Genomic DNA, 24,630 nt, shown 5'->3' on the forward strand with positions numbered 1-24,630 from the left:
AGGGAAAGTAGTGACGCCTCTAGCACTGCGATGCAGAGCCTTATGAGACCACAGCAAATGACTTGTATGTCCCGGGCCATTTCGGAGGGTGAAGGTTGTAAGGCCTTTGCAAACTTGTTGTATTTGAGGTACATTTTCATGATTTATTTAGATGTATTTTCAATCCCCAATTGGTAGTTACAGTCTTGTCCTGTCGCTGCAACTCCCGTACTGACTCGGGAGAGGCGAAGGTCGAGAGCCGCGCATCCTCCGAAACACGACCCTACCAAGCCGCACTGTTTCTTGACAAACTGCTCGCTTAACCCGGAGGCCAGCCGCACCGATGTGTCAGAGGAATCACTGCACAACTGGCATCCGAATTCAGCGTGTATGCGCCTGGCCCGCCACAAGGAATCGCTAGAGCGTGATGGGACAAGGACATCCCGGGACGGCCCCCGGCCATCCCCTAAACTGGACGACGCTGTGCCAATTGTGCGCCGCCTCATGGGTCTCCCGGTCGCACCCAGCTGCGACACAGCCTGGGATAGAACCCAGGTCTGTAGTGACGCCTCTAGCACTGCGATGCAGAGCCTTAGACCGCAAGGCTACTCGGGAGGCCCTTGAGGTACATTTTTAATGAGCATTGAGAACACATCTAAAATCTGAATGACAATAAATATAAAAAGGCCTCTAACCACTCAGATGACAACTTTAGAAAAAGAAAACAAACTCATTTGTGGGCCCCACCAAATTCACACAAGCAAATGGCAACGGAGACGTTGTTCTCTTAAAGTGGTAAACATTTCAACTTCCCAGCTTGTAGAAATGTAGGTATAGACTACTCAATGACAAACATGTAGGCCTAAATGGAAATGAGAAGATGAACAATTGATATATTACAAGTTTAACAATAACTAGTGGTTTAGAAAAGAACAGTTAATAGATAGTGTCATCTGCAATTAAAAATAATGTAGGCCATTCTTATGTCCTGCACTGACTCAAGCACACGGCAGCTGCAACACTGTTTGCTTGCAATTTCTCCTACAACCCAGTTTTTAGGTACACTATTGACTATAGTACTTTCAGTATAGTACTTTCATCTTGCTAATTAGCTGACCAGCAAAGTTTTCTATCATGTATCATCTGTGTCACTACCAAAGGTCAGTAATAATCAGTCTAGGTTTTATTTGTTATGACATTGCCATATGTCAGAAGCTGCATTCACAGTGAATGAAATTGTTTAGGCAGGACAGTTATATTCCACAATTTTGCGTATTTAAAAAAAACATGTAAGCAACAACAAGTCAAGTGGCCTAAAAGTAAGGGCTCCGGAGCTGTCTGGCGTGGCTTTTCAAGTAATGCGTTGCCCTTTTAAAACAGCTCCGTCTTTCCATTCGCTTGGTGACGTCAGGACAGTGAAAGACTCCAGCCTATCCTCTCTGAACAATCAAAGGCAATGGTCCTTACGGAGTCGCGGTTTACGAGGGAGACTTTTTCACTGCAAAAGCCAGGGAATTAAACACTCACTGTTGGAATGAACCAGAGCCCAGTCAGTAGTCGCTATGGATTAAAACGGAAACAGTTGTGATGGCTGTAAATGTGAAAAAGTAGCCAGAACATCTACAGAGCAGCAAGACCGTCAGCAAGCAGCTAGATGCACGATCCTTGCTAGTATGAGCGAGCCGAACGGTCACAAACCTGGCTGCAGTCACAATTCCTCAATATTTTAACTCAACCAGCTTCGTGAAACCTTGAACGACTTTTGCTACTTTCAATTCCGAACAGTCCAAAGTCGGCTACATTTTTGATTCTGACAGAATTATGGCGGGGAAGCTGACAGCAGGCTCGGGAATACTGCTCGTGACAGCCAACGTTGGATCGCTCTTTGAAGATGTAAGTTGCTTTGCCTGCGACAGTCCGTTACAATGTTTCTTCGCAACTAATGTGATTGTTTTCCCTGTTGTTTTGGTTACAATGTATCCACCAATGCCGCTTTCAATTGATTCCACTGCGCCCGTGATATGGCCAGTAGTCTTTATCGTGGCGTCGTAAGCACCTTACTTTCACGTGTGAGTACAGCCACAGCGTGGGCCTCTAGCCAGCAATGTTGATAATGCTTGTAGTCTCTATCATTGTAGAAACCGTGATTTGGGGAAACAACTATTAATTGGACCTCCCGGTTTGGACGTTGCGGATAGGTTGCACGGGTTGTCTCTGCCTTGCAGTTTGCGGTCGTAGTATAACATTATTGTGACAGCTACCAAGTAGAGGAGGTGTAGATTTAAATTTGAGCAGCCTACTGCACGGTGCCTGTTTTGACGTTCACCTAGGCCTTTAGGTTATCATAGAAGTCCACTCTTTTCAAACCAAATTATATATAGAGATAATCTAGGCCGTTTTTTTTTTTGCATCAATGTTTTTCCATAGGCTAAACGTTTTCCACATACATTCAGATGAGCAACATATATCTTCCTGCATGGTCCAGTGTGAGAAGGATCATGTTTTGGTAGCTTTTTCTTGACAACCATATAGGCCAAACTAATGATGAGGTGTGTACTTACTCCCGACTTTGCATTTGGGCATGGACTCTCCTTTTGTTTTATAATTACACACATGAAAAAAACGCATACTTTGTGTTGAGATAGCAGGTTTTGATGACATAGGCCGTGGTCTATTCAACCAGATCTAACATGAGATGTAATGATGTTTTCCTTTTCACTTGTTGCATGTGGAATGGAAGGCCAGATAGACTAGGGTGAGCTAGGAGTATGTGAGGAGGACTGATATACTTGATTGGTCCAAAGCATGAAAATCAAATCAGCTGATTTGGGCATAAGGTCTTTTTCCTTTCACATTATGCTATGGTACTGGAGATGGGTTGTACAGCCAATTGGATGCCCTTTGAGTAGTATAACTTCGTAAAAAAAAAAAAATTGTTAAACCTAATTTTTACATTCGGTCAAAAAGAGCAAATTTCCAACTTAATATAAAAAAAAGTTTGCTATCTCGAGGTAAAAGATAAAAGAAGACTATATTAAGTGCCAAGTAAAGTAACAGGGTTGAGCGTGACAGAGTTACCTTATTTCTCAGAATGAGAATGAGTTGCCAGTTCCTTATATAATTGTGGTTTACGCTTATTGCACATTTATTAAACACAGACCTTACAGCTAGTTTAACAGTGTTTGGGCTAAAATGCCACGTGACAAATTGACCATACATTTTTCCAGAATCAATGTTCATTGATACTCCTGTTTTAGTAGTGTCTGCCCTGCACGCAATTTGAGCAGTTGACATATAAAAATGGAATATTGTGCAAAAACATACATTTAAAGTAATTTGACATCGCCCAGCCCTACTCGCTAAGCAAGCAGTGTGACATCCTTTACACACACACACACTTGTAGTTGTTTTGTTTGGAACACAGCCCTGCATCCGGCACATTTTCTTCACAATACAACAAACCGGCCCATTCTTTTCAGGACAACCCAGGTAGCGCCCTGACGGTACCAACATCGCGATACTCGTTAGTATCGTGGCAAGTAAACAAAACGCAAAGCGGACTTCACTTCTTTAGGGAAACAGCCCTAATGTTACAAACAAACATCATTATGTTGTCATCCAGAGTCACAATTATTTATTTTCCAAGATACAGCACACAATATTTTATGTACAGGTTTTTAAAGGTCCAAAGAGTGAGTTCTGCTTCGTGTTTTCATTTGCGATACCGGTATTGTCCCGGCCCTAAACCCAGGGTATAACGCCATGTCATCTTGTAACTGTACATCAAACACAGTGATCATAAATGTTGACACTGTATATAACATTAGTTTTATGATATGGAAATGTGAAGCGCACATTTGGACTCATGGGTGTTTGGTTTGCTTGCATGACTTCAAATCGGTATTTATTATAATCCTCAACATCTAATTTTTCAAAATACGTTGAGTCTTGGTAACTTACAGCATTTCCCTCACTCAGACAACAAACAATTGGCAAAAGCTGCCCAATTTAGCGGGAGGGATGGAGGGCAACTTCTTGTCGTGGACGGTCCTCATGTTCAGAACGGCTGTTCGTCAAAACCCATAAAGTGCGGTGAAGAGGAGACACTGAGCTCTGACGTCATGTACACCATGTTACTGGACAGCCAGTTTAGGTGTGTGTTTGTGTCCAAATCTGACATTTTGAAACCGTATACGTTTATGAGTGTAAAGTGCCACATAAATAATGATCGACAGAAATTACAATGTCAAAGCGACATATTAACTCGGGCTATACAATGATGGTGAAAACGTGGAGAAATGTTGAGGTTAAGAGGGTTAAAATCTTCCTAGAAGTCACATAGGTTGCACAGAGGGACATGTCAAAATGATTCATTTTGGCACTTTAGCAAGTCTTTATATAAAAATGTGATGTATTTAATTGTCCATGTGGTCTATGTTAAAGGGCACTTAATTTCATGTAACAGGGCAGGCTTTTAAAATGCAATATTTGTGCACAATATATTCTTAAAATATAAAAGGGATGCAAAAGGAACTCATTTTGTGGAACGACCCAGGTGCCTCTGTGTCTGTTGATGACAATTTTGCTTTTGCAGAGGCAGCATCTATTCTTCCTGTGGTCACAAAAAATAGAAAATATGACCAGTAACAAAACTCTGATAGACAAGGACAGTCACACTTAAAAAAATAAATACAAAACCAGCAATATGCAAACAATATAACAAAAAATATCTACACAAACAATACAAAAAGAGTGTGTTTGTGTGTGTGTCAAAGTCCCTGCTGTTCATATGAGATGTTTCATCTTGTTTTTATTTTTTTAAAGGTAATTTTGCTGTTTGTGTGAGTAATTGGAGATGGAAGGGAGTTCTATGCGATCATAGCTCTGTATAATACTGTCGTAATTGTCGTGAATTTGTTTTTGACTTGGGGACTTTGAAAAGACCCCTGGTGGCATAACTTGTGGGTTTTGTATGAATTGAATTTGTTTATGCAGACAATCTGGAATTTTCTCATAAAAACTAGAAGAAAACAAGTGAATCTCTCGTCAACCCTCAACCAGGAAAGACTGGCATGTTGTTGATGTTAGTTCTTTATTTGCAGTTTAAGGGCAAGCCGTGTTGCTCTGTTTTGAGCCAGCTGCAGCTTTGCTAGGTCTTGTTCCCAGGGGTTGAGGAGGGAGTCAACCATGTTATATCTTGAGATATTTCAGCTTGTAAGCTTTTTCAAGGTACCACTAAGTGCTGATTTCTCTGGCTCCTTATTATATTTTAGCTCATTAGTTTGGGAATATTTTTCCCCCCAACTGAAACCCGTTTCGAAATTAGTTAGTTGATAACAACATACAGATGGAAAATATGTTAGTGGGTTGTGCTCATTGAACAGCATACTTCTCCTCCTCCCACTGCCAGCAATCACTATCAGTAGATCCAGGTTCCCTGGAACCGACACACTCATTCACTCCATGTTGATGGATCACGGTCCTAAGGTCTCAATAAAGAAAGGTGTGTGGGATGTTCAAACAGCCATTCAGCTGCAGGTGAATCTTTCACCGTACTTTTTTAAAATATTCGTCCAAGTTCTCTGGATGCGAACATCAAACATTCATAATCTGCAAGGGTCCAGAGGCAAAGTCAAACATTCATTGTGAGACACAACCCTGCTTAAGATGTTGAAAGGCAAACATCTATTTCCTGGAGTGCTTCAAATGTAAAGGGTAAATGTTAATCATTATTTACGTTTGTGAATGTCTTGCACACCCACTTAGTTTGATTTATTCACAGTTGGCCTTGCTATTGTACAGTACATTTGTGTCTGGTAAGTTAACCCCTTTCAAATCACATTTTATTGGTCTCATACACATATTTAGTTGTAGGCCTATGCCGTTTCCGCCCGAGTGGGTGGTTTCTCTGCGATATCCTGACCTAAACAGAGCAAGCCGAACCACTTGTAGGCTAACCCCATCCAGCCATCACCATGACTGACGAGTTTTGCACTGGTGCAGTGATTTAAACAGGATCACATAATGGCTGTGAGGTTGGCGGGTCATCAGAGGAGATAACTGCCCCATAGCTATACTGTATACCACTCCCTCCCTGCTGAACTCTAGACAGAGGACAGAAGGGCACCTTCCTCCACCTAGACACCCAGGTTGGCAACAAATTCCCTCCCTTCTCTAAAGAGACAACTCTGCTAGTGCTTACAGCGTCAGATGAATACCATCCGGCCTGGATGTCATTTTCTTCACCCACTACCGATCCATGTCATGTAGAAGGCTATGTCCTATACTTTGGAGAGGTGCAGTGGGAAACAGCAGATGCCTGTTTTGTCATGGGGCTTGTCTCTTTTTTTTGCCCCACTATGGTACAGTTCTCTGGATACGGGCTCTGCTGTTTGACCTCTCTGGCTGGGCACTGTACCTAGCTCTGGCGTGCTGCTTCTGTCTTCAGTCTCTTTCACTGTAGTCCCCTGACAGCTCATTAGCTCCGGCCGTCGCAGTCTTGTCTCATTACAAGTGCACCCAGACCCCAGTTAGCTGGCATATTTACACTACTAAAGATAGAAAAAGGATGGAATGAAATGAGAAGAAAAATCTGTGTCCTCGAGCTTGGCCCTGATCTAGGCTTAGCTGCTTTGCTGGCGGCTTGGAACCCTGAATGACTATTAGGATTTTCAACGTTGCTACAGTAGGTGGGCCCACTGCTAACACTCCGTTAAGAATCAGAGAGCAGTGCCCCGGTAAAGCTCAGATAATTGTGCTTTTCTGGTAAACACGTAAGAATGTTATAGTGCATTTCAGATGGAACAGAAATAACCCGTGGAAAAAGCTGTTGGTTTATATTTAGGCCCAGATCACATGACTGATTCTAGGTAATGGGGAGGCTAAGTGAATCATATGATATAATAACCTGCAGTGTGTAGTTATAGTGCCGGAGGGATATTAGACCACAATATGTGTCTTGTTAGTTTATTGTGCTGAGTATTAGATCTGGTGTGAGAACATGAGTTTTGCTTCTTCCACAGTTCAGTCAGATTGAAAAGAGTAGGCTTGCTAGATGTTTATAATAGCGTAATTGCAGAGAAGAGGTTAACAGAAGTTTTGACAAAAGGGTAGCTAATAATTTAATGTAATTGGTGCAGATCTTCAGACCAATTGACAACTACTGACCTTCTCAACTACCGACCTTACCAGATTTTTTCAAAGCTATGGGCAATTCATGATATATACATTACACTATATATACAAAAGTATGTGGACACCCCACATGAGTGGATTCGGCTATTTCATAAATTCGAGCACACCGCCATGCAATCTCCATAGACAAACATTGGCCGTAGAATGAAGAGCTCAGTGACTTTCAACGTGGCACCATCATAGGATGCCACCTTTCCAACCAGTCAGTTCGTCAAATTTCTGCCGTGCTAAAGCTGCCCCGGTTAATGCCAAGCATCGGCAGGAGTGGTGTAAAGCTCGCCACCATTGGACTCTGCAGCAGTGGAAACACGTTCTCTGGAGTGATGAATCACACTTCACCAACTGTGTTTGGCGGATGCCAGGAGAACGCTACCTGCCTCAATGCATAGTGCCAACTGTAAAGTTTGGTGGAGGAGGAATAATGGTCTGGGGCTGTTTTTCCTGGTTTGGGCTAGGCCCCTTACTTCCAGTAAAGGGAAATCTTAACACTACAGCATACAATGACATTCTAGACGATTCTGTGCTTCCAACTTTGTGCCAACAGTTTGGGGAAGGCCCTTTCCTGTTTCAGCATGACATTGCCCTGTACACAAAGCAAGGTCCATAAAGAAATGTTTTTTTCGAGATTGGTGTGGAAGAACTTGACTGGCCTGCACAGAGCCCTGACCTCAACCCCATCAAACACCTTCGGGATGAATTGGGACGTCGACTGCGAGCCAGGCCTAATCGCCTAACACAAGTGCCCAACCTCACTAATGCTCTTGTGGTTGAATGGAAGCAAGTCCCTACAGCAATGTTCTATCTAGTCGAAAGCCTTCCCAGAAGAGTGGAGGCTGTTACAGCAGCAAAGTGGGGACCAACTCCATATTAATGCCCATGATTTTGGAATAAGATGTTCAACGAGCAGTCACTTTTGGTCATGTAGGTTATCTCTTTATTGTATTTTTTTGTCCCAAATAAGCTTTGTTGCACAATTTAAAGATCAATACACTTCATGTAAAATTATATCTAGGCAAAATATAGGCCTTCCACAACCATGGAACCCTGACCTGTTCACCGGACGTGCTACGTTGTCCCGGACCTGCTGTTTTCGACCCTCTCCCTCCCTCTCTCTCCCCTCTCTTTCTCCCTCTCTTTTGCACCTACTGTCTCAACCTCTGAATTCTCAGTTATGAAAAGCCAAATGACATTTACTCTTGAGGTGCTGACCTGTTACACCCTCTAAAACCGTTGTGATTATTATTTAACCCTGCTGGTCATCTATGAACTTTTCAACATCTTGAAGAACTACAGTGAACAAGTATTTGATAAACTGCCGATTTTGCAGGTTTTACCACTTACAAAGCATGTAGAGGTCTGTAATTTTTTATCATAGGTACACTTCAACTGTGAGACCAATAAAATGCAAATTAATTACTTAAAAATCATATAATATGATTTTCTGGATCTTTGTTTTAGATTCCGTCTCTCACAGTTGAAGTGTACCTATGATAACAATTACAGACCTCTACATGCTTTGTAAGTAGGAAAACCTGCAAAATCGGCAGTGTGTCAAATACTAGTTCTCCCCACTGTATCTGATCTTAATGGCCATGTACTCTTATAATTCCCATCCGGACTGGACACCCCTTCTACATCTGCTTTGCATGCTGTTTGGCGTTTTAGGATCGGTTTCTGTATAAGCTCTTAGTGACATCTGCTGATGTAGAAAGGGCATTATAAGTAAATGTAATTAACTAATAATGTTATTTTAGGAAAATAGTTTAACCAGCTTTTTTTTGGTAATAATAACTGATCTGGCTTTGAAGTTGGTCTATGAAAATAATGTTTTGGTTACAAATGTAATAACCACAACCATTCACAATGCACATCCAATAATAACGACCAATTTCTAGGAGCAGGCATTATAGAAAATGAACACGGGTCTCATTAACAATCTCTCAAGCACAAGCCCACGTGCTAGTGAGTAGCCAACTAATCTTTTACATTTAAAGTCTAGCCAACTTGGATCCATTTGCTTGCCAACAAGGTAGAAAGAACATTTGCACTGTTATGAATACACCCTCATGTTTGTCTCCAACTGTTTGAACAACATAGCCTGTTCACTTTGTTTAGATATTGATATCAAGTGGCTACCTAGATAATATACTTATTTCTCAGAATGAGAACGAGTTGCCAAGTACTTATCTACATGCGTGTTTTTATGCTCATTGCACGTTTATGAAACGCAGACTAGGCAGCTATAGCACATGACAGTCTTTGTCTAAAATATATATATTTTCCAAAATCATGTCAATTGATCCTCGCGTTATAGTAGGGTCTGCTCTGTTCTACATTTTGGGAGTTGAGACACAAAAAGGGTATCGTTTGAAAATTCTCATCTATTACGTTAAAATAATGTCTCAAGCGGTTCGGTGTCCATTTGACCGATTTCTGTTGGACCAAGCCTCAAATGCAAATAGCGATTTTAAACTGCTTTCTGTCAGAGAGGAAGAAGTGGTGATCTGTTGTTGTTGTGAGTGGCAGGGGGAGGGGCTTGCTGTCTGTGTGCAAGTGGGAAGGTGCACAGTTCACACAGCAAAGAAGGAGACGAGACCAAAAAGACAGAACGCTCATAAAAATAAAAATATATAAAAACCTTGATTCTTGCGATACAGGCATTTGGAATATAACGCTAAAAGATTCATTCTAATTCATATGATATTTGGCCAAGCCCTAGATGACACCACCATCTCTCCTAGTTTTTTTCAGCCTGAGAGGGTTCCAGAATGTTTTAGATGTTGCCGGAATGGAACATTTCTGATAGAAAGATTAGATGGTGCTATTTTTGTGGGCTCCCCATAGCTGCGGGAGGTAGGTGTGCTGAGGGTGCCCCCTGATAAATCGAAATTAAAACAGTTATGTATATATACAGTACCAGTCAAAAGTTTGGACACCTACTCATTCAAGGGTTTTTCTTTGTTTTTACTTTTTTCTACGTTGTAGAATAATAGTGAAGACATCTAAACTATGAAATAACACATATGGAATCATGTAGTAACCAAAAAAGTGGTAAACAAATCAAAATATATTTGAGATTCTTCAAAGTAGCCACCGTTTGCCTTGATGACAGCTTTGCACACTCTTGCCATTCTCTCAACCAGCTTCATGAAGAATACTTTTCCAACAGTCTTGCGGTTTCCACATATGCTGAGCACTTAACTCTGCTGAGCACTTAACTCTGCGGAGCACTTAACTCCTTCACTCTGCGGTCCAACGGGTGACTATGGAGGCCAGGTCATCTGATGCAGCACTCCATCAATCTCCTTCTTGGTAGAATAGTCCTTACACAGCCTGGAGGTGTATTGGGTCATTGTCCTGTTGGAAAAACAAATTATAGTCCCACTAAGCGCAAACCAGATGGGATGGTGTATCGTTGCAGAATGCTGTGGTAGCCATGCTGGTTAAGTGTGCCTTGAATTCTAAATAAATCACTGACTGTGTCACCAGCAAAGCACCATCACACCACCACCCCTATGCTTCACGGTGGGAACCACACATGCAGAGATCATCCGTTCACTTTCTCCACGTCTCACAAAGACACGGCTGTTGGAATCAAAAACCTCAAATATGGACTCATCAGACCAAAGGACACATTTCCACCAGTCTAATGTAAATTGCTCGTGTTTCTTCGCCCAAGCAAGTCTCTTCTTCTCATTGGTGTCCTTTTAGTCATGGTTTCTTTACAGAAATTCGACCATGAAGGCCTGATTCATACAGTGTCCTCTGAACAATTGATGTTGATGTGTCTGTTACTTGAACTCTGTGAAGCAGTTATTTGTCCTGGTAACTGTAATGAACTTATCCTCTGCAACATATGTAACTCTGGGTCTTCCTGTCCTGTGGTGGTCCTCATGAGAGCCAGTTTCATCATAGCGCAAGATGGTTTTTGCGACTGCACTTGAAGAAACTTTCAAAGTTCTTGCAATTTTTCGGATTGACTGACCTTCATGTCTTCAAGTAATGATGGACTGGAGTTTCTCTTTGCTTATTTGAGCTCTTCTTGCCATACCATGGACTTGGTCTTTTACCAAATAGGGCGATCTTCTGTATACCACCCCTACTTTGTCACAACACAACTGATTTGCTCAAACGCGTTAAGAAGGAAGGAAATTCCACAAATTAACAAGGCACACCTGTTAATTGAAATGCATTCCAGGTGACTACCTCATGAAGCTGGTTGAGAATATCTCAAGAGTTTGTAAAGCTGTCAAGGCAAAGGGTGGCTACTTTGAAGAATATCAAATATAACATTTATTTTTTGTTTACAACATTATTCCATATGTGTTATTTCATAGTTTGGATGTCTTCACCATTATTCTACAATGTAGAAAATAGTAAAAATAAGGAAACCCTTGAATGAGTAGATGTGTCCAAACCTTTGACTGGTACTGTATATTCTTTAAATACTCCCCTGCAAAATATGAACATTGACTTCATAACTCCTGTATGAGTGGAGAAAAATACTCCTCTGCACCCCCCTCCCACATCGACAGCAGCCTCGACCCAAAACATCTCCTCCTGCCCCCTCAGAACATGAAATTAGATTTTCAAAGGGAAAATGGAGTGAGATGGATTGGCCTGGCATCTCGAAGCCTGAATAATCAACGTCTATTGCCTGAAGAATATCTTAATTCCTCTCCACTGAAGCCCATGATGGTGTCTTTGACTGTTTGTGTGTTTAATAATTGTATCTTTTTAATAATAAGTTGACACCTTGGGCCTAGATTTAACCGTGATGATGCTGTTGATTATGCCTACATAGATTTTTCAGTAAAGAATACTGAACTCTTATGTTGCTGCATTTTTCCCCAATTGACTTAATAAGGAAAAATCGAGAGTGTAAACATGTTGTCTAGACATTTAGTAGATTCTTCTCTAATTGGCACAGCTGGGAGTTTAGAGGCATTCCATTTGTCTTTTACAACCCTTCATTTCTTTGGAGGATGAGAATCTGAGATGTTCAGGAGACCTCTGCAGAGCTCGGCCATTACATTGATGTCAACAGGCCCAAGATGCAGAGCCCCCTTTGTCAAAAGCAGGGGTGGTAAATATTTTGCTTGTTGGAGAGGCACACCGCTGCGGCGCTCCACCAACGTTCTGTTCAATCATCTAACCTAAGTCATGTAGCCTATGGTAGAAAGTGTATATGGCATTGTCTGTAGCCTACAGGCTGGAGATCAAATGTATGACATTAGCTAGGTTTTCATCCAAATGGCAACAGATTTTCATGCAAATATTCGCATAAATAAAATAAAATAAATGCAGGTTTTCCACCAGAGATGTTTCCATCAACTTCACTAGTTGTGCACGTAAAATCATTTTTGTCCTGTTGGTTTTGTGCACGTAAAATCATTTTTGTCCTGTTGGTTTTGTCACAAATGTCTCTAGCCAACAGTTTGCAGATACAGTGCAGGTAGCCTATCACATGATTATTATGGACAAAAGAGCAAGATTATTTGTATTTGTCAAACTGCAGTCAAGCATCGATCATCATGTCTCCAGAATAAGACTTGATATTTATTGGAAAGGAGCATCAATCTCATAGCCTTGCACTTGCACTGTAGTCTAATAAACTGCACATTTTCCCCAGTAGCAGTGGGAGGACCACACATGTCATCGTGTGACTCCAAGTTAACTTTGATATGATGGTTATATCAATATTTGCGCATAAAAGCATTTCCACCACCAGTTCTCACATAAAACATTTTATCAGCACAGAAAGATTCCACCTTTCTAGCGTATTGTCTACATTTGGAAAGTTTACTGACCAATTTGCTGTTTCCAATCAGGCCGTTTGCACATCTTTTTTTGGTCCTGATGTGACTAGAGAAGAAAGTCTTATTTAAAAAATAAATAATAATAATAATTTTAAAAAATACAAAAATGGATCTGGACCGGCCTTGATTTCAACATCCATGGACAGGACCAAATCTGAACCATTCATAGACGTCCATGTTTGGTTCACCTTTGGTCCGGTCGGAACCAGCCTTGATTTGGACCATACATAAAGTATATCTCAATGTCTCAGACATCCGGTCTGGATATTCCTATATTTGGCCCAAACATAATGTCTATAATTGGTTTAGATTTGGACCGGCATTGACTTGGCCCAAACATTTGAAAGGCCCAAATCTGAACCAATCATAGACATCTATGTTTCACAAGAGTTGACTGCAGAGTACAGTTCAGTACAATACAATAGAGTATAGTACAGTATAATGTATTGTTTAAAAAATGTTTATTTTTACCTTTATTTTACTAGGCAAGTCAGTTAAGAACAAATTCTTATTTTCAATGACGGCCTAGGAACAGTGGGTTAACTGCCTGTTAAGGGGCAGAACGACAGATTTTTACCTTGTCAGCTCGGGGATTCGAACTTGCAACCTTTCGGTTACTAGTCCAACACTCTAACCACTAGGCTACCCTGCCGCCCCTACTCTAATGTACTCTACTCAAGGCATCTGTTCACCTTTCATTCAGAACCTAAAATGAACCTAACTTCCATGTCTGGAAACTGGATTTTAGCCAATAGCAGTAATGTTACATTTACATTACATTTAAGTCATTTAGCAGACGCTCTTATCCAGAGCGACTTACAAATTGGTGCGTTCACCTTAAGACATCCAGTGGAACAGCCACTTTACAATAGTGCATCTAAATCTTTTAAGGGGGGGTGAGAAGGATTACTTTATCCTATCCTAGGTATTCCTGAAAGAGGTGGGGTTTCAGGTGTCTCCGGAAGGTGGTGATTGACTCCGCTGTCCTGTCAATTGATAATTGTCATCCATTGTTTTTCTACCTGAATCCGTCTGTACTCAGTCGCTATTCACAATTTCCCCAGCATGGAGGAAAACATGGGAGAGTTCTCATAGACCTGCAGCAAAAAAATCCTCCATTTACACATTTGCACAATAATGTCTAGCTGCAGACTTGGGTTGATACATGCCGTGCCCACGACATGCTGCGCCCACTATGCGTCACTTACTACATGATGCACCCACTGCCATTGAGGCTGCTAGCACTGTCTCTGGCCCACATTCCAGCACAGAAGGTGGTGGTAGTGCACCAACATTCAATGCCAACCGTTGAAAAAAAACTGAGGAAGGAGGCTGCTAGCTAGCTAGGGAACACTGGTACACAGTGTTGTCCGCCCCCACAGTTCAGTTAATGTTACGGCGAGAGAAGTAGCTACCTAGTGTAGCCAACCCAACTCTCACGTGGCACTACCAGGTAGTGATTACCCTCTCCACAGCGTTAGAATAACTGTGGAAAGACAGTGTCCTAGCTAGCAGCCTCAATGGCAGTGGCACGGCATGTAGTAAGTGACACATAGTGGGCGCTGCATGTAGTAAACGTGGTCTGCTGATAGACCGATCCTTTTCCATTTACATGAAGCTTATCTTATGTGTGCATTTCACACTACTTTGGGATTATAATTGGATTGTAAGGCTTGTGCATGTCCCGCTTAATTAATGTCTGTTATCGTCAAATCAACAGCAATATACTTAAAAAACAAACTTCAACCAGTAACAAGGCTCTTTGGCTAGCTTTGCTACCAACGTAGCAAGTCAATGAGCGTTTAGCATTCTAGCTAACAACTGCTGCATCCAAAATAGGTATTGCAACTGTCACAAACAAGGATTGTCTTAGCGACTGTTCAAGCAATAATCAAAACGACATTGTTAAGCCTCTGAGAACTCCTAAAAGTTGTTTGTTTTATCCGCCCAAAAAATATAGGACGTTTTGGTTGAGGTGACCGGGTAGAATGTGCAGCTCCCACCAGTGCGACCAATTTTAAAAATGTAACTCACACAGCCAGGTCAAACGGTCGCAAAATGCGACTAAATGGTTTGTATTCATTGTGTTATTAACTTTCATTTTACTACAGCACCTTGTATTTATTCAGCATTTGGTGTGTACTGCAATTGCTAGCATCATTTTTTTTTCATATGGATTAGAGACTGGCTCAGCTAACACGCAAACTAGCTAGCTACCAAACTAGCTAGTTATCGCGCCGTTCTGGCCCAAAAAACGCCATTAACATGTGACTGTATTCATGATACAGCACTCCCTCGCCTGCCTTATTGCTTTTATAAAACTGTTACCAACATATTAAAATAACAATGAGTTACATATTTTAATTAACTTTATTTTCATAAGTCAATTCATACAATTTCATTCTTCCACCAGAAGGTGATGTTGCTACAGACGCGACCCAGTCCTTACTTGTTTTTGCTTAGTTGCTATGCAAAAGGACTGATCGTTCGTTCTAAACAAATTGGTTGCTGTGCAGGCTGGATAACATTCTTGTCGCTAGCTAGTCCAGAACGCCGCAGCCCGTCTGGTGTTCAACCTTCCCAAGTTCTCTCACGTCACCCCGCTCCTCCGCTCTCTCCACTGGCTTCCAGTTGAAGCTCGCATCCGCTACAAGACCATGGTGCTTGCCTACGGAGCTGTGAGGGGAACGGCACCTCAGTACCTCCAGGCTCTGATCAGGCCCTACACCCAAACAAGGGCACTGCGTTCATCCACCTCTGGCCTGCTCGCCTCCCTACCACTGAGGAAGTACAGTTCCCGCGCAGCCCAGTCAAAACTGTTCGCTGCTCTGGCCCCCCAATGGTGGAACAAACTCCCTCACGACGCCAGGACAGCGGAGTCAATCACCACCTTCCGGAGACACCTGAAACCCCACCTCTTTCAGGAATACCTAGGATAGGATAAAGTAATCCTTCTCACCCTCCCCCCCCTTAAAAGATTTAGATGCACTATTGTAAAGTGGCTGTTCCACTGGATGTCTTAAGGTGAATGCACCAATTTGTAAGTCGCTCTGGATAAGAGCGTCTGCTAAATGACTTAAATGTAATGTAAATGTAGTCACGTCAAACATTGAACCTGATCTGATAGTACACTAAAAATGCTCGGCTGGAAGCAAGGGGAAATAATGTGCGAGCTGAGATGAGAACAAGAGGTGATTCGGACGGCAACGTGAACATGATATTCTTATGGAGGCTTGGTGATAATTCTCAGATGGAACTGTTAGCAGGCATAGGTGTATCTGTGACGGCCAATAACAGCACGGCTTGGACCGCTGCTTGTCTGATCAGGATCCAAACAACCACTTTTATGAGTTGCTTGGACTCACTCTGTGTGCAATAATATTGCTTAACATGATTTTTGAATGACTAACTCATCTCTGTACCCCACACATACAATTATCTGTAAGGCCCCTCAGTTGAGCAGTTCATTTCAAACACAAAGACCAGGCAGATTGGTAAAAAAAAGCAGGCATTGAATTTCAAATAAAAACAAATTGTATTGGTCACATACACGTGTTTCGCAGATGTTATTGCTTGTGCTTCTAGCTCAGACAGTGCAATTACACAACATATCCAATACACACACGTCTAGTAAAGGAATGGTGGACAATATATGGATGAGCAATGTCAGTGCGGCATAGAATACGATACAGTAGAATAGTATAGGATACAATATATACATATGAGATGGGTAATGCAAGATATGTACACATTATTAAAGTGACTAGTGTTCCATTTATTAAAGTGGCCAGTGATTTCAAGTCTATGTATATAGGCAGCAGACTCTGCTAGTGATGGCTATTTAACAGTCTGATCGCCTTGAGATAGAAGCTGTTTTTCAGTCTCTCGGTCCCAGCATTGATGCACCTGTACTGACCTCGCCTTCTGGATGATAGCGGGGTGAACAGGCATTGGCTCGGGTGGTTGTTGTCCTTGATCTGCTTTCCTGTGACATCGGGTGCTGTAGGTGTTCTGGAGGGCAGGTAGTTTGTCCCCTGTGATGCGTTGGGCAGACCGCACCACCCTCTGGAGAACCCTGCGGTTGCAGGTGGTGCATTTGCCATACCAGGCGGTGATACAGCCCGACAGGATGCTCTAGATTGTGTAGCTGTACAAGTTTGTGAGGGTTTTAGGAGACGAGCCAAATTTCTTCAGCCTCCTGAGGTTGAAGAGGCACTGTTGCACCTTCTTCACCACACTGTCTGTGTGAGTGGACCATTTCAGTTTGTCAGTGATGTGTACACCGAGGAACTTGAAGCGTTCCACCTTCTCCACTGCGGTCCCGTTGATGTGGATAGGGGGGTGCTCCCTCTGCTGTTTCCTGATGTCCATGATCATCTCCTTTGTTTTGTTGACATTGAGTGACAGTTTAGTTTCCTGGCACCACACTCCCAGAGCCCTCACCACCTCTGCGCCGCCAGCCTGGCGAGGGTTAACATGCTTAAATATCTTACTCAAATTGGCTATGGAGAAGGAGAACCTATAGACCTTGGTAGTGAGCCACTATGTTGAAGCGTGGATTCCAATTGGTCAGACCAGCGTAGAAAAATCCTTCGCACGGTTATTTCCCCTTTGATCATGCTGAAGTTATGAATTACACTTTGGATGGTGTATCAATACACCCAGTCACTACACAGATACAGGTGTCCTTCCTAACTCAGTTGCCATAGAGGAAGGAAAACGTTCAGGGATTTCACCATGAGGCCAATGGTGACTTTAAAAAGGTTTTGAGTTTAATGGCTGTGTTAGGAGAACTGAGGATGGCTCAACAACATTGTATTTACTCTACAATACTAACCTAATTGACAGAGTGAAAAGGAAACGTGTACAGAATAAAAATATTCCAAAACATGTAAAGTAAAACTGCAAAAAGTGTGGCAAAGCGATTTACTTTACGACCTAAATACAAAGCCTTATTTTTGGGAAATCAACACCACACATTAATGAGTACATACTGTATTTTCAAGTATAGTGGTGATTGCATCGTGTTATGGGTATGCTGAGTAATCGTTAAGAACTGTGGATTTTTTTTCAGGATTGAAATGAAACGGAATGTAGCTATGCACAGGCAAAACCCAATAGGAAAATTAGGTTCAATCTGCTTTTCACCAGAAACTAGGAGATTAATTTACCTTTCAGCAGGACCATTACCTAAAACACAAGGCCAAATCTAAACCGGAGTTGCTTACCAAGAAGACCGTGAATGTTCCTGACTGGCTAAGTTACAGTTTTGACTTACATCTACTTGAACAGCTATGACAAGAACTGAAAATGGCTATCTAGCCATAATCAAAAACCAGTTTGACAGAGCTTGAAGAATAGTTTTAATAATAATGGGCAGATGTTGCACAATCCAGGCGTGGAAAGCTCTTAGAGATTGACCCAGAAAGACTCACTGCTGTAATCACTGCCAAAGGTGCTTCTACAAAGTATTGACTCAGGGGTTGTGAATACTTATATAAATTAGATATTTCTCTATATAATTTCTATACATTTGCTAAAATCTCATTAACATGTTTTCACTTTGTGTGTGTGCAGATCAATGAGAGAGGAAAACATCAATTTAATACATTTTGAATTCGGGCTGTAACACAACTAAATGTAGAAAAAGTCAAGGGGTATGAATACTTTCTGAAGGCACTGTACATGCAGTGCATTTGGAAAGTATTCAGGCCCCTTCCCCTTTTCCACATTTTGTTACGTTACAGCCTTGTTCTAAAATGTATTAAATACATACAAATCCTCAATCTACACACAATACTGCATAATGACAAAGTGAAAACTTATTTGATAAAAGTACAGAAATAACTTATTCACATTCGTATTCAGACCCTTTGCTATGAGTCTCGAAATTAAGATCAGGTGCATCCTGATACCGTTGATCATCCTTGAGATGTTTCTACAACTTCATTTGAGTCTACCTGTGGTAAATTCAATTGATTGGACATTATTTGGAAAGGCATAAACCTGTCTATTTAAGGCCCCCCATGAGGTCAAAAGAATTGTCCGTAGAGCTCCAAGACAGGATTGTGTCGAGGCACAGATCTGGGAAAGGTACCAAAACATTTCTGCAGCATTGAAGGTCCCCAAGAACACAGTGGTCTCCATCATTCTTAAATGGAAGAAGTTTGGAACTACCAAGACTCTCTTCCTAGAGCTGGCCGCCCAGCCTAACTGAGCAATCGGTGGAGAAGGGCCTTGGTTAGGGAGGTGACCAAGAACCCGATGGTCAGTCTGACAGAGCTCCAGAGATCCTCTGTGGAGATGGGAGAACCTTCCAGAAGGACTTGACTGTGAATGCATGTGAGAGATTCTTATGGATACAAAGCCATAGATATACAATGTAGAGGTCGACTGATTAATCAGAATGGCTGATTTAATTAGGGCTGATCAAGTTTTTATAACAATCGGAAATCGGTATTTTTGGACACTGATTTGGCCGATTTAAAAAATATAATAATAATAATAATAATAATTTTTAATTTAAAAAAAAGTTTTTTATTTGTACACCTTTATTTAACCTTTTATTTAACTAGACAAGTCAGTTAAGAACAAATTCTTATTTTCAATGACGGCCTAGGAATGGTGGGTTACCTGCCTTGTTCAGGGGCAGAACGACAAATTTGTACCTTGTCAGCTTGGGGATTCAATCTTGCAATCTTACGGTTAACTAGTCCCAACGCTCTAACCACCTGATTACATTGCACTTCACGAGGAGCCTGCCTGTTACGCGAATGCAGTAAGAAGCCAAGGTAAGTTGCTAGCTAGTATTAAACTTATCTTATAAAAAAACTATCATAATCACTAGTTGACTACACATGGTTGATGATATTACTAGTTTATCTAGCATGTCCTGCGTTGCATATAATCGATGCGGTGCGTATTCACGAAAAAGGACTGTTGTTGCTCCAATGTGTACCTAACCATAAACATCAATGCCTTTCTTAAAATCAATACACAAGTATATATTCTTAAACCTGCATATTTAGTTAATATTGCCTGCTAACATGGCTCGTTGCGAACTGTGTGAAGACTATTTCTTCCTAACAAAGACAGCCAACTTCGCCAAATGGGGGATGATTTAACAAAAGCGCATTTGCGAAAAAAGCACAATCGTTACACGTCTGTACCTAACCATAAACATCAATGCCTTTCTTAAAATCAATACACAGAAGTATATATTTTTAAACCTGCATATTTAGCTGAAAGAAATCCAGGTTAGCAGGCAATATTAACCAGGTGAAATTGTGTCACTTCTCTTGCGTTCATTGCACGCAGAGTCAGGGTATATGCAACAGTTTGGGCCGCCTGGCTCGTTGCGAACTAATTTGCCCGAACTTTACGTAATTATCACACAACATTAAAGGTTGTACAATGTAACAGCAATATTTAGACTTATGGATGCCACCCGTTAGGTAAAATACGGAAAGGTTCCGTATTTCACTGAAAGAATAAATGTCTTGTTTTCGAGATGATAGTGTCCGGATTCGACCATATTAATGACATAAGGCTCGTATTTCTGTGTGTTTATTATGTTATAATAAAGTCTATGATTTGATAGAGCAGTCTGACTGAGTGATGGTAGGCAGCAGCAGGCTCGTAAACATTCATTCAAACAGCACTTTCATGCGTTTTGCCAGCAGCTCTTCGCAATGCTTCAAGCATTGAGCTGTTTATGACTTCAATCCTATCAACTCCCAAGATTAGGCTGGTGTAACCGATGTGAAATGGCTAGCTAGTTAGCGGGGTGCGCGCTAATAGTGTTTCAAACGTCACTCGCTCTGAGACTTGAAGTAGTTGTTCCCCTTGCTCTGCATGGGCAACACTGCTTCGAGGGTGGCTGTTGCCGATGTGTTCCTGGTTCGAGCCCAGGTAGGGGCGAGGAGACGGACGGAAGCTATACTGTTACACTGGCAATACTAAAGTGCCTATAAGAACATCCAATAGTCAAAGGTATATGAAATACAATTGTATAGAGAGAAATAGTCCTATATTTCCTATTATAACTACAATCAAAAACGTCTTACCAGGGAATATTGAAGACTCTTGTTAAAAGGAACCACCAGCTTTCATATGTTCTCATGTTCTGAGCAAGGGACTTTAAATGTTAGCTTTTTTATATGGCACATATTGCACTTTTACTTTCTTCAACACTTTGCATTATTTAAACCAAATTGAACATGTTTCATTATTTATTTGAAGCTAAATTGATTTTATTGATGTATTATATTAAGTTAAAATAAGTGTTCATTCAGTATTGTTGTAATTGTCATTATTACAAATAAACAAGTAAAAACAATCGGCCGATTTCTAATCGGTATCGGCTTTTTTGGTCCTCCAATAATCGGTATCGGCGTTGAAAAATCATAATCGGTCGAACTCTAATACAATGCATTCGGGAAGTATTCAGTCCTCTTGACTTTTTCCACACTTTGTTACCTTACTGCCATGTTCTAAAATGTATGAAATTGTTTTCAAACTTAGACAATTATCTGGTAACAGCTATTGTGGACATTCCTGCAGTCAACATGCCAATTGCATGCTCCCTCAACTTCATACATCTGTGGCATTGGGTTGTGTGACAACACATTTTAAAATATTTTTTGTTGTCCCCAGCACAAGTTGTAAATGAACATGTTATTTAATCAGCTTCTTGATATGCCACAACTGTCAGGTGGATGGATTATATTGGCAAAGGAGAAATGTTTGCTGACAAGGATTTAAACAAATTTGTGCGCAAAATTAGAGAATTTCTGTGATCTTTTTTTTCTTCAGCTCATGAAACATGGTACCAACACATTACATGTTGCGTTCTTATATTTGTGTTCAGAACGTGTAGGGAATGACTCTCCATGGCACTGACATTTCCCAAATCTGTCTTTGTTGCCTCTCCACTGCTCCGTTCCTCTGCCACCCTCTCCTTCACAAAGACTGATGAGAACCCAGCCCAGGAATACATCACGGAACAAAATGTAACGTTTTAAAACGTAACAAATTTGTCTTATTAGACCAGTTAATTCCTCCCTGTTTTCTTCGGTGCCTAATGAATATGACTCAGGCATTAGTGAGAGCTGAGCTCCACAGGATCTACCAGGTCACCATGACCGAGAATCACAGCTCAGTACAGGGCAGGGTAGGCCTGGTGTAAAGCAGGCGGTGGGATTGTTTCTATGACATTGAGAATAATTTGTCCACTCCACTCACTCTGTCTGCCGTTCTAAACAAGCAGGACAATGAGGGCTCGGTAGCCCTGGTTTCAGATAAGGAACTAGATAAGGGTGGGCGTGTCAGCAGGTCCTCTCTTAGTCATAATTATAAGGGATGGGAAAGACTGACAGGGACCCCCCCCACCCCCTTTCCACTCCTTTATTCATACACTTGCTGTCGGGAAAGGGGCTCAAACCCATTAATAAGTGTTGAGTTAGAGTTGATTAAATCCACAGGTAGGATACTGATACCAATTGATTTATCTGTGCCAAACAGGCTGAAAAAGGTGAATGCTCAATGAAGTCAATGCTGATGCACAGTACAGCTGTGTAACTAGTGTATTGCCTACCTGTCAGGGGTTTTCTTCTGTCCCTTTTTCCACTGTTCTGGAATGTTCTTCTATAATGACCTCCAGTAGCCTCCCATCTCCTGTTGCTGCATGTTGAGCTGCAGAGAAGAGTTCCCAGGAGGAAGTTTCTGTCTCTGGCCATAATACACAGTCTGTTTCCCAAGTGTGTCCCATGTTAAAGGCATGCCTGTAACGCTATTCTGTGTTTGTGTGTGTGTGTGTGTGTGTGTGTGTGTTTTTGTGTGTGAGAGTTCATGAATGTGAATGTTAACGCCCACCTACATCAGATAAGCTTTTCGTTTCAGGTAAGCGCCTAACACTGACTTACAGGGGGAGGTGAAATGAGGGAAAGTGTGGGTTTTGGTGAAAATCTATCTAACATAGCAAGACTTCCTAGTTAGCATTACTTGTTTAAGTGGTGTCTCACTATGTTGTGTCAGCAGTGGATGGGAGTAGGGAGGGGGAAGTATGTACAGTATTGAGGGGTTTCTGTGGATCTCAGACTGGTTGGTTATGATGTGTGCTTACAAGAGGAAGCAAGTGGAGAGGGACATGCCTCACACTTTTCCAATAGGGCTGCACAATGATATGGACATGTCAAATATCAATTTCGCAAGTGGCTGCAATGTTATTGCTTCTTTGGTGGTATGGCAGTATTTTTTTGTCTACAGGAAAACCGATGTCAACCAAATGCAAAAGTTGCCTCAGAGTTGTGATGACAACGAGGCGACACGACTAGGGCTGTTACGGTGACCGACCGTATTACCGCCACAGTCATGACCGCAATCAAATTCCACGTGACCGCTTTGTCACGGTAACTAGGCTTCTCTCTTCTGCTGCTGATGGTCATTAGTAACCTTAATAAACTTGCTAACTGCATGGTACTCAGCACTCTATTGTCCCTCTAATCACTCTGATGTCAATGCAAATGTTCTTGAAAATCAAATCAAACAGGTCATCAGACAAACTCGAATGAACGTATCCTCTGCAGCAGAGGTAATTCTGGGTGTTCCTTTCCTGTGGCGGTCCTCATGAGAGACCAGTTTCATCATTGCGGCACTTGTATAAACGTTCAAAGTTCTTGATGTTCAGCATTGACTGACCTTCATGTCTTGACGTAATGATGGACTGTCATTTATCTTTGCATATTTGAGCAGTTCTTGCCATAATATGGACTTGGTCTTTTACCAAATAGGGCTATCTTCTGTATGCTCAAATGCATTAAGATTAAATTAACTTTTAACAAGACACACCTGTTAATTGAAATGCATTCCAGGTGACTACCTCATGAAGGTGGTTGAGAGAATGCTAAGCGTTTGCAAAGCTGTCATCATGAAAAATCTAAAATACGTTTTGATTTGTTCAACACTTTTTTTTGGTTACTTACTTCATGCTTCAATATGTGTTATTTCATAGTTTTGATGTCTTCACTATTATTCTACAATGTAGAAAATGGTCAAATAAAGAACACCTTTGCATGAGTAGGTGTTCAAATGTTTTACTGGTGTAACGGCGTTCTTCGTTTGTAGAAAGAGAGTCGGACCGAAATGCAGCGTGTAGGTTACTCATGACTTTAATGAATGAAAAGGTACATGAAATAACTCAGAATTACAAAACAACAAACAGAACGTGAAACCTAAATACAGCCTATCTGGTGAATACTACACAGAGACAGGGACAATCACCCACGAAATACAACGCGAACTCAGGCTACCTAAATACGGTTCCCAATCCGAGACAACGAGATGCACCTGACTCTTAATTGAGAACCGCCTCAGGCAGCCCAGCCTAACACCCCTACTCAACCGCAATCCCACTAATACAAAACCCCAATACGAAATACAACACATAAACCCATGTCACACCCTGGCCTGACCAACTCTATAACTAAAACACAAAACACTATGACCAAGGCATGACAACTGGTACTGTATATTATTTAGTAGTCTGATGGGTGACAATATTAGCCTAGCACTTGTGAATGATGCCCAGCGTGTGCATTAAAGCAAGAAACAGTGCATGCCTTTGTTACTTTTTCAAATC

General features: G+C 41.5%; 1 protein-coding gene across 2 annotated transcripts in view; it reads left to right on the forward strand.

The window, feature by feature from the left end:
- Positions 1-1,402: 1,402 nt before the first annotated feature.
- LOC115135265 (inositol polyphosphate-5-phosphatase A-like) overlaps positions 1,403-24,630 on the forward strand; it is a 281,318-nt gene continuing 258,090 nt past the window's right edge. The window contains exon 1 of one of the 2 annotated variants that reach the window (XM_029669757.2): positions 1,403-1,872. In XM_029669757.2, the coding sequence (XP_029525617.1) occupies positions 1,801-1,872 (72 nt within the window). In that variant the 5' untranslated portion in view covers positions 1,403-1,800. The remainder of the gene's footprint in view (positions 1,873-24,630) is intronic. The other variant, XM_029669756.2, reaches the window with a different exon arrangement.

Source organism: Oncorhynchus nerka, linkage group LG10, assembly GCF_034236695.1.
Source record: "Oncorhynchus nerka isolate Pitt River linkage group LG10, Oner_Uvic_2.0, whole genome shotgun sequence".
NCBI classification, from domain to species: domain Eukaryota; kingdom Metazoa; phylum Chordata; class Actinopteri; order Salmoniformes; family Salmonidae; genus Oncorhynchus; species Oncorhynchus nerka.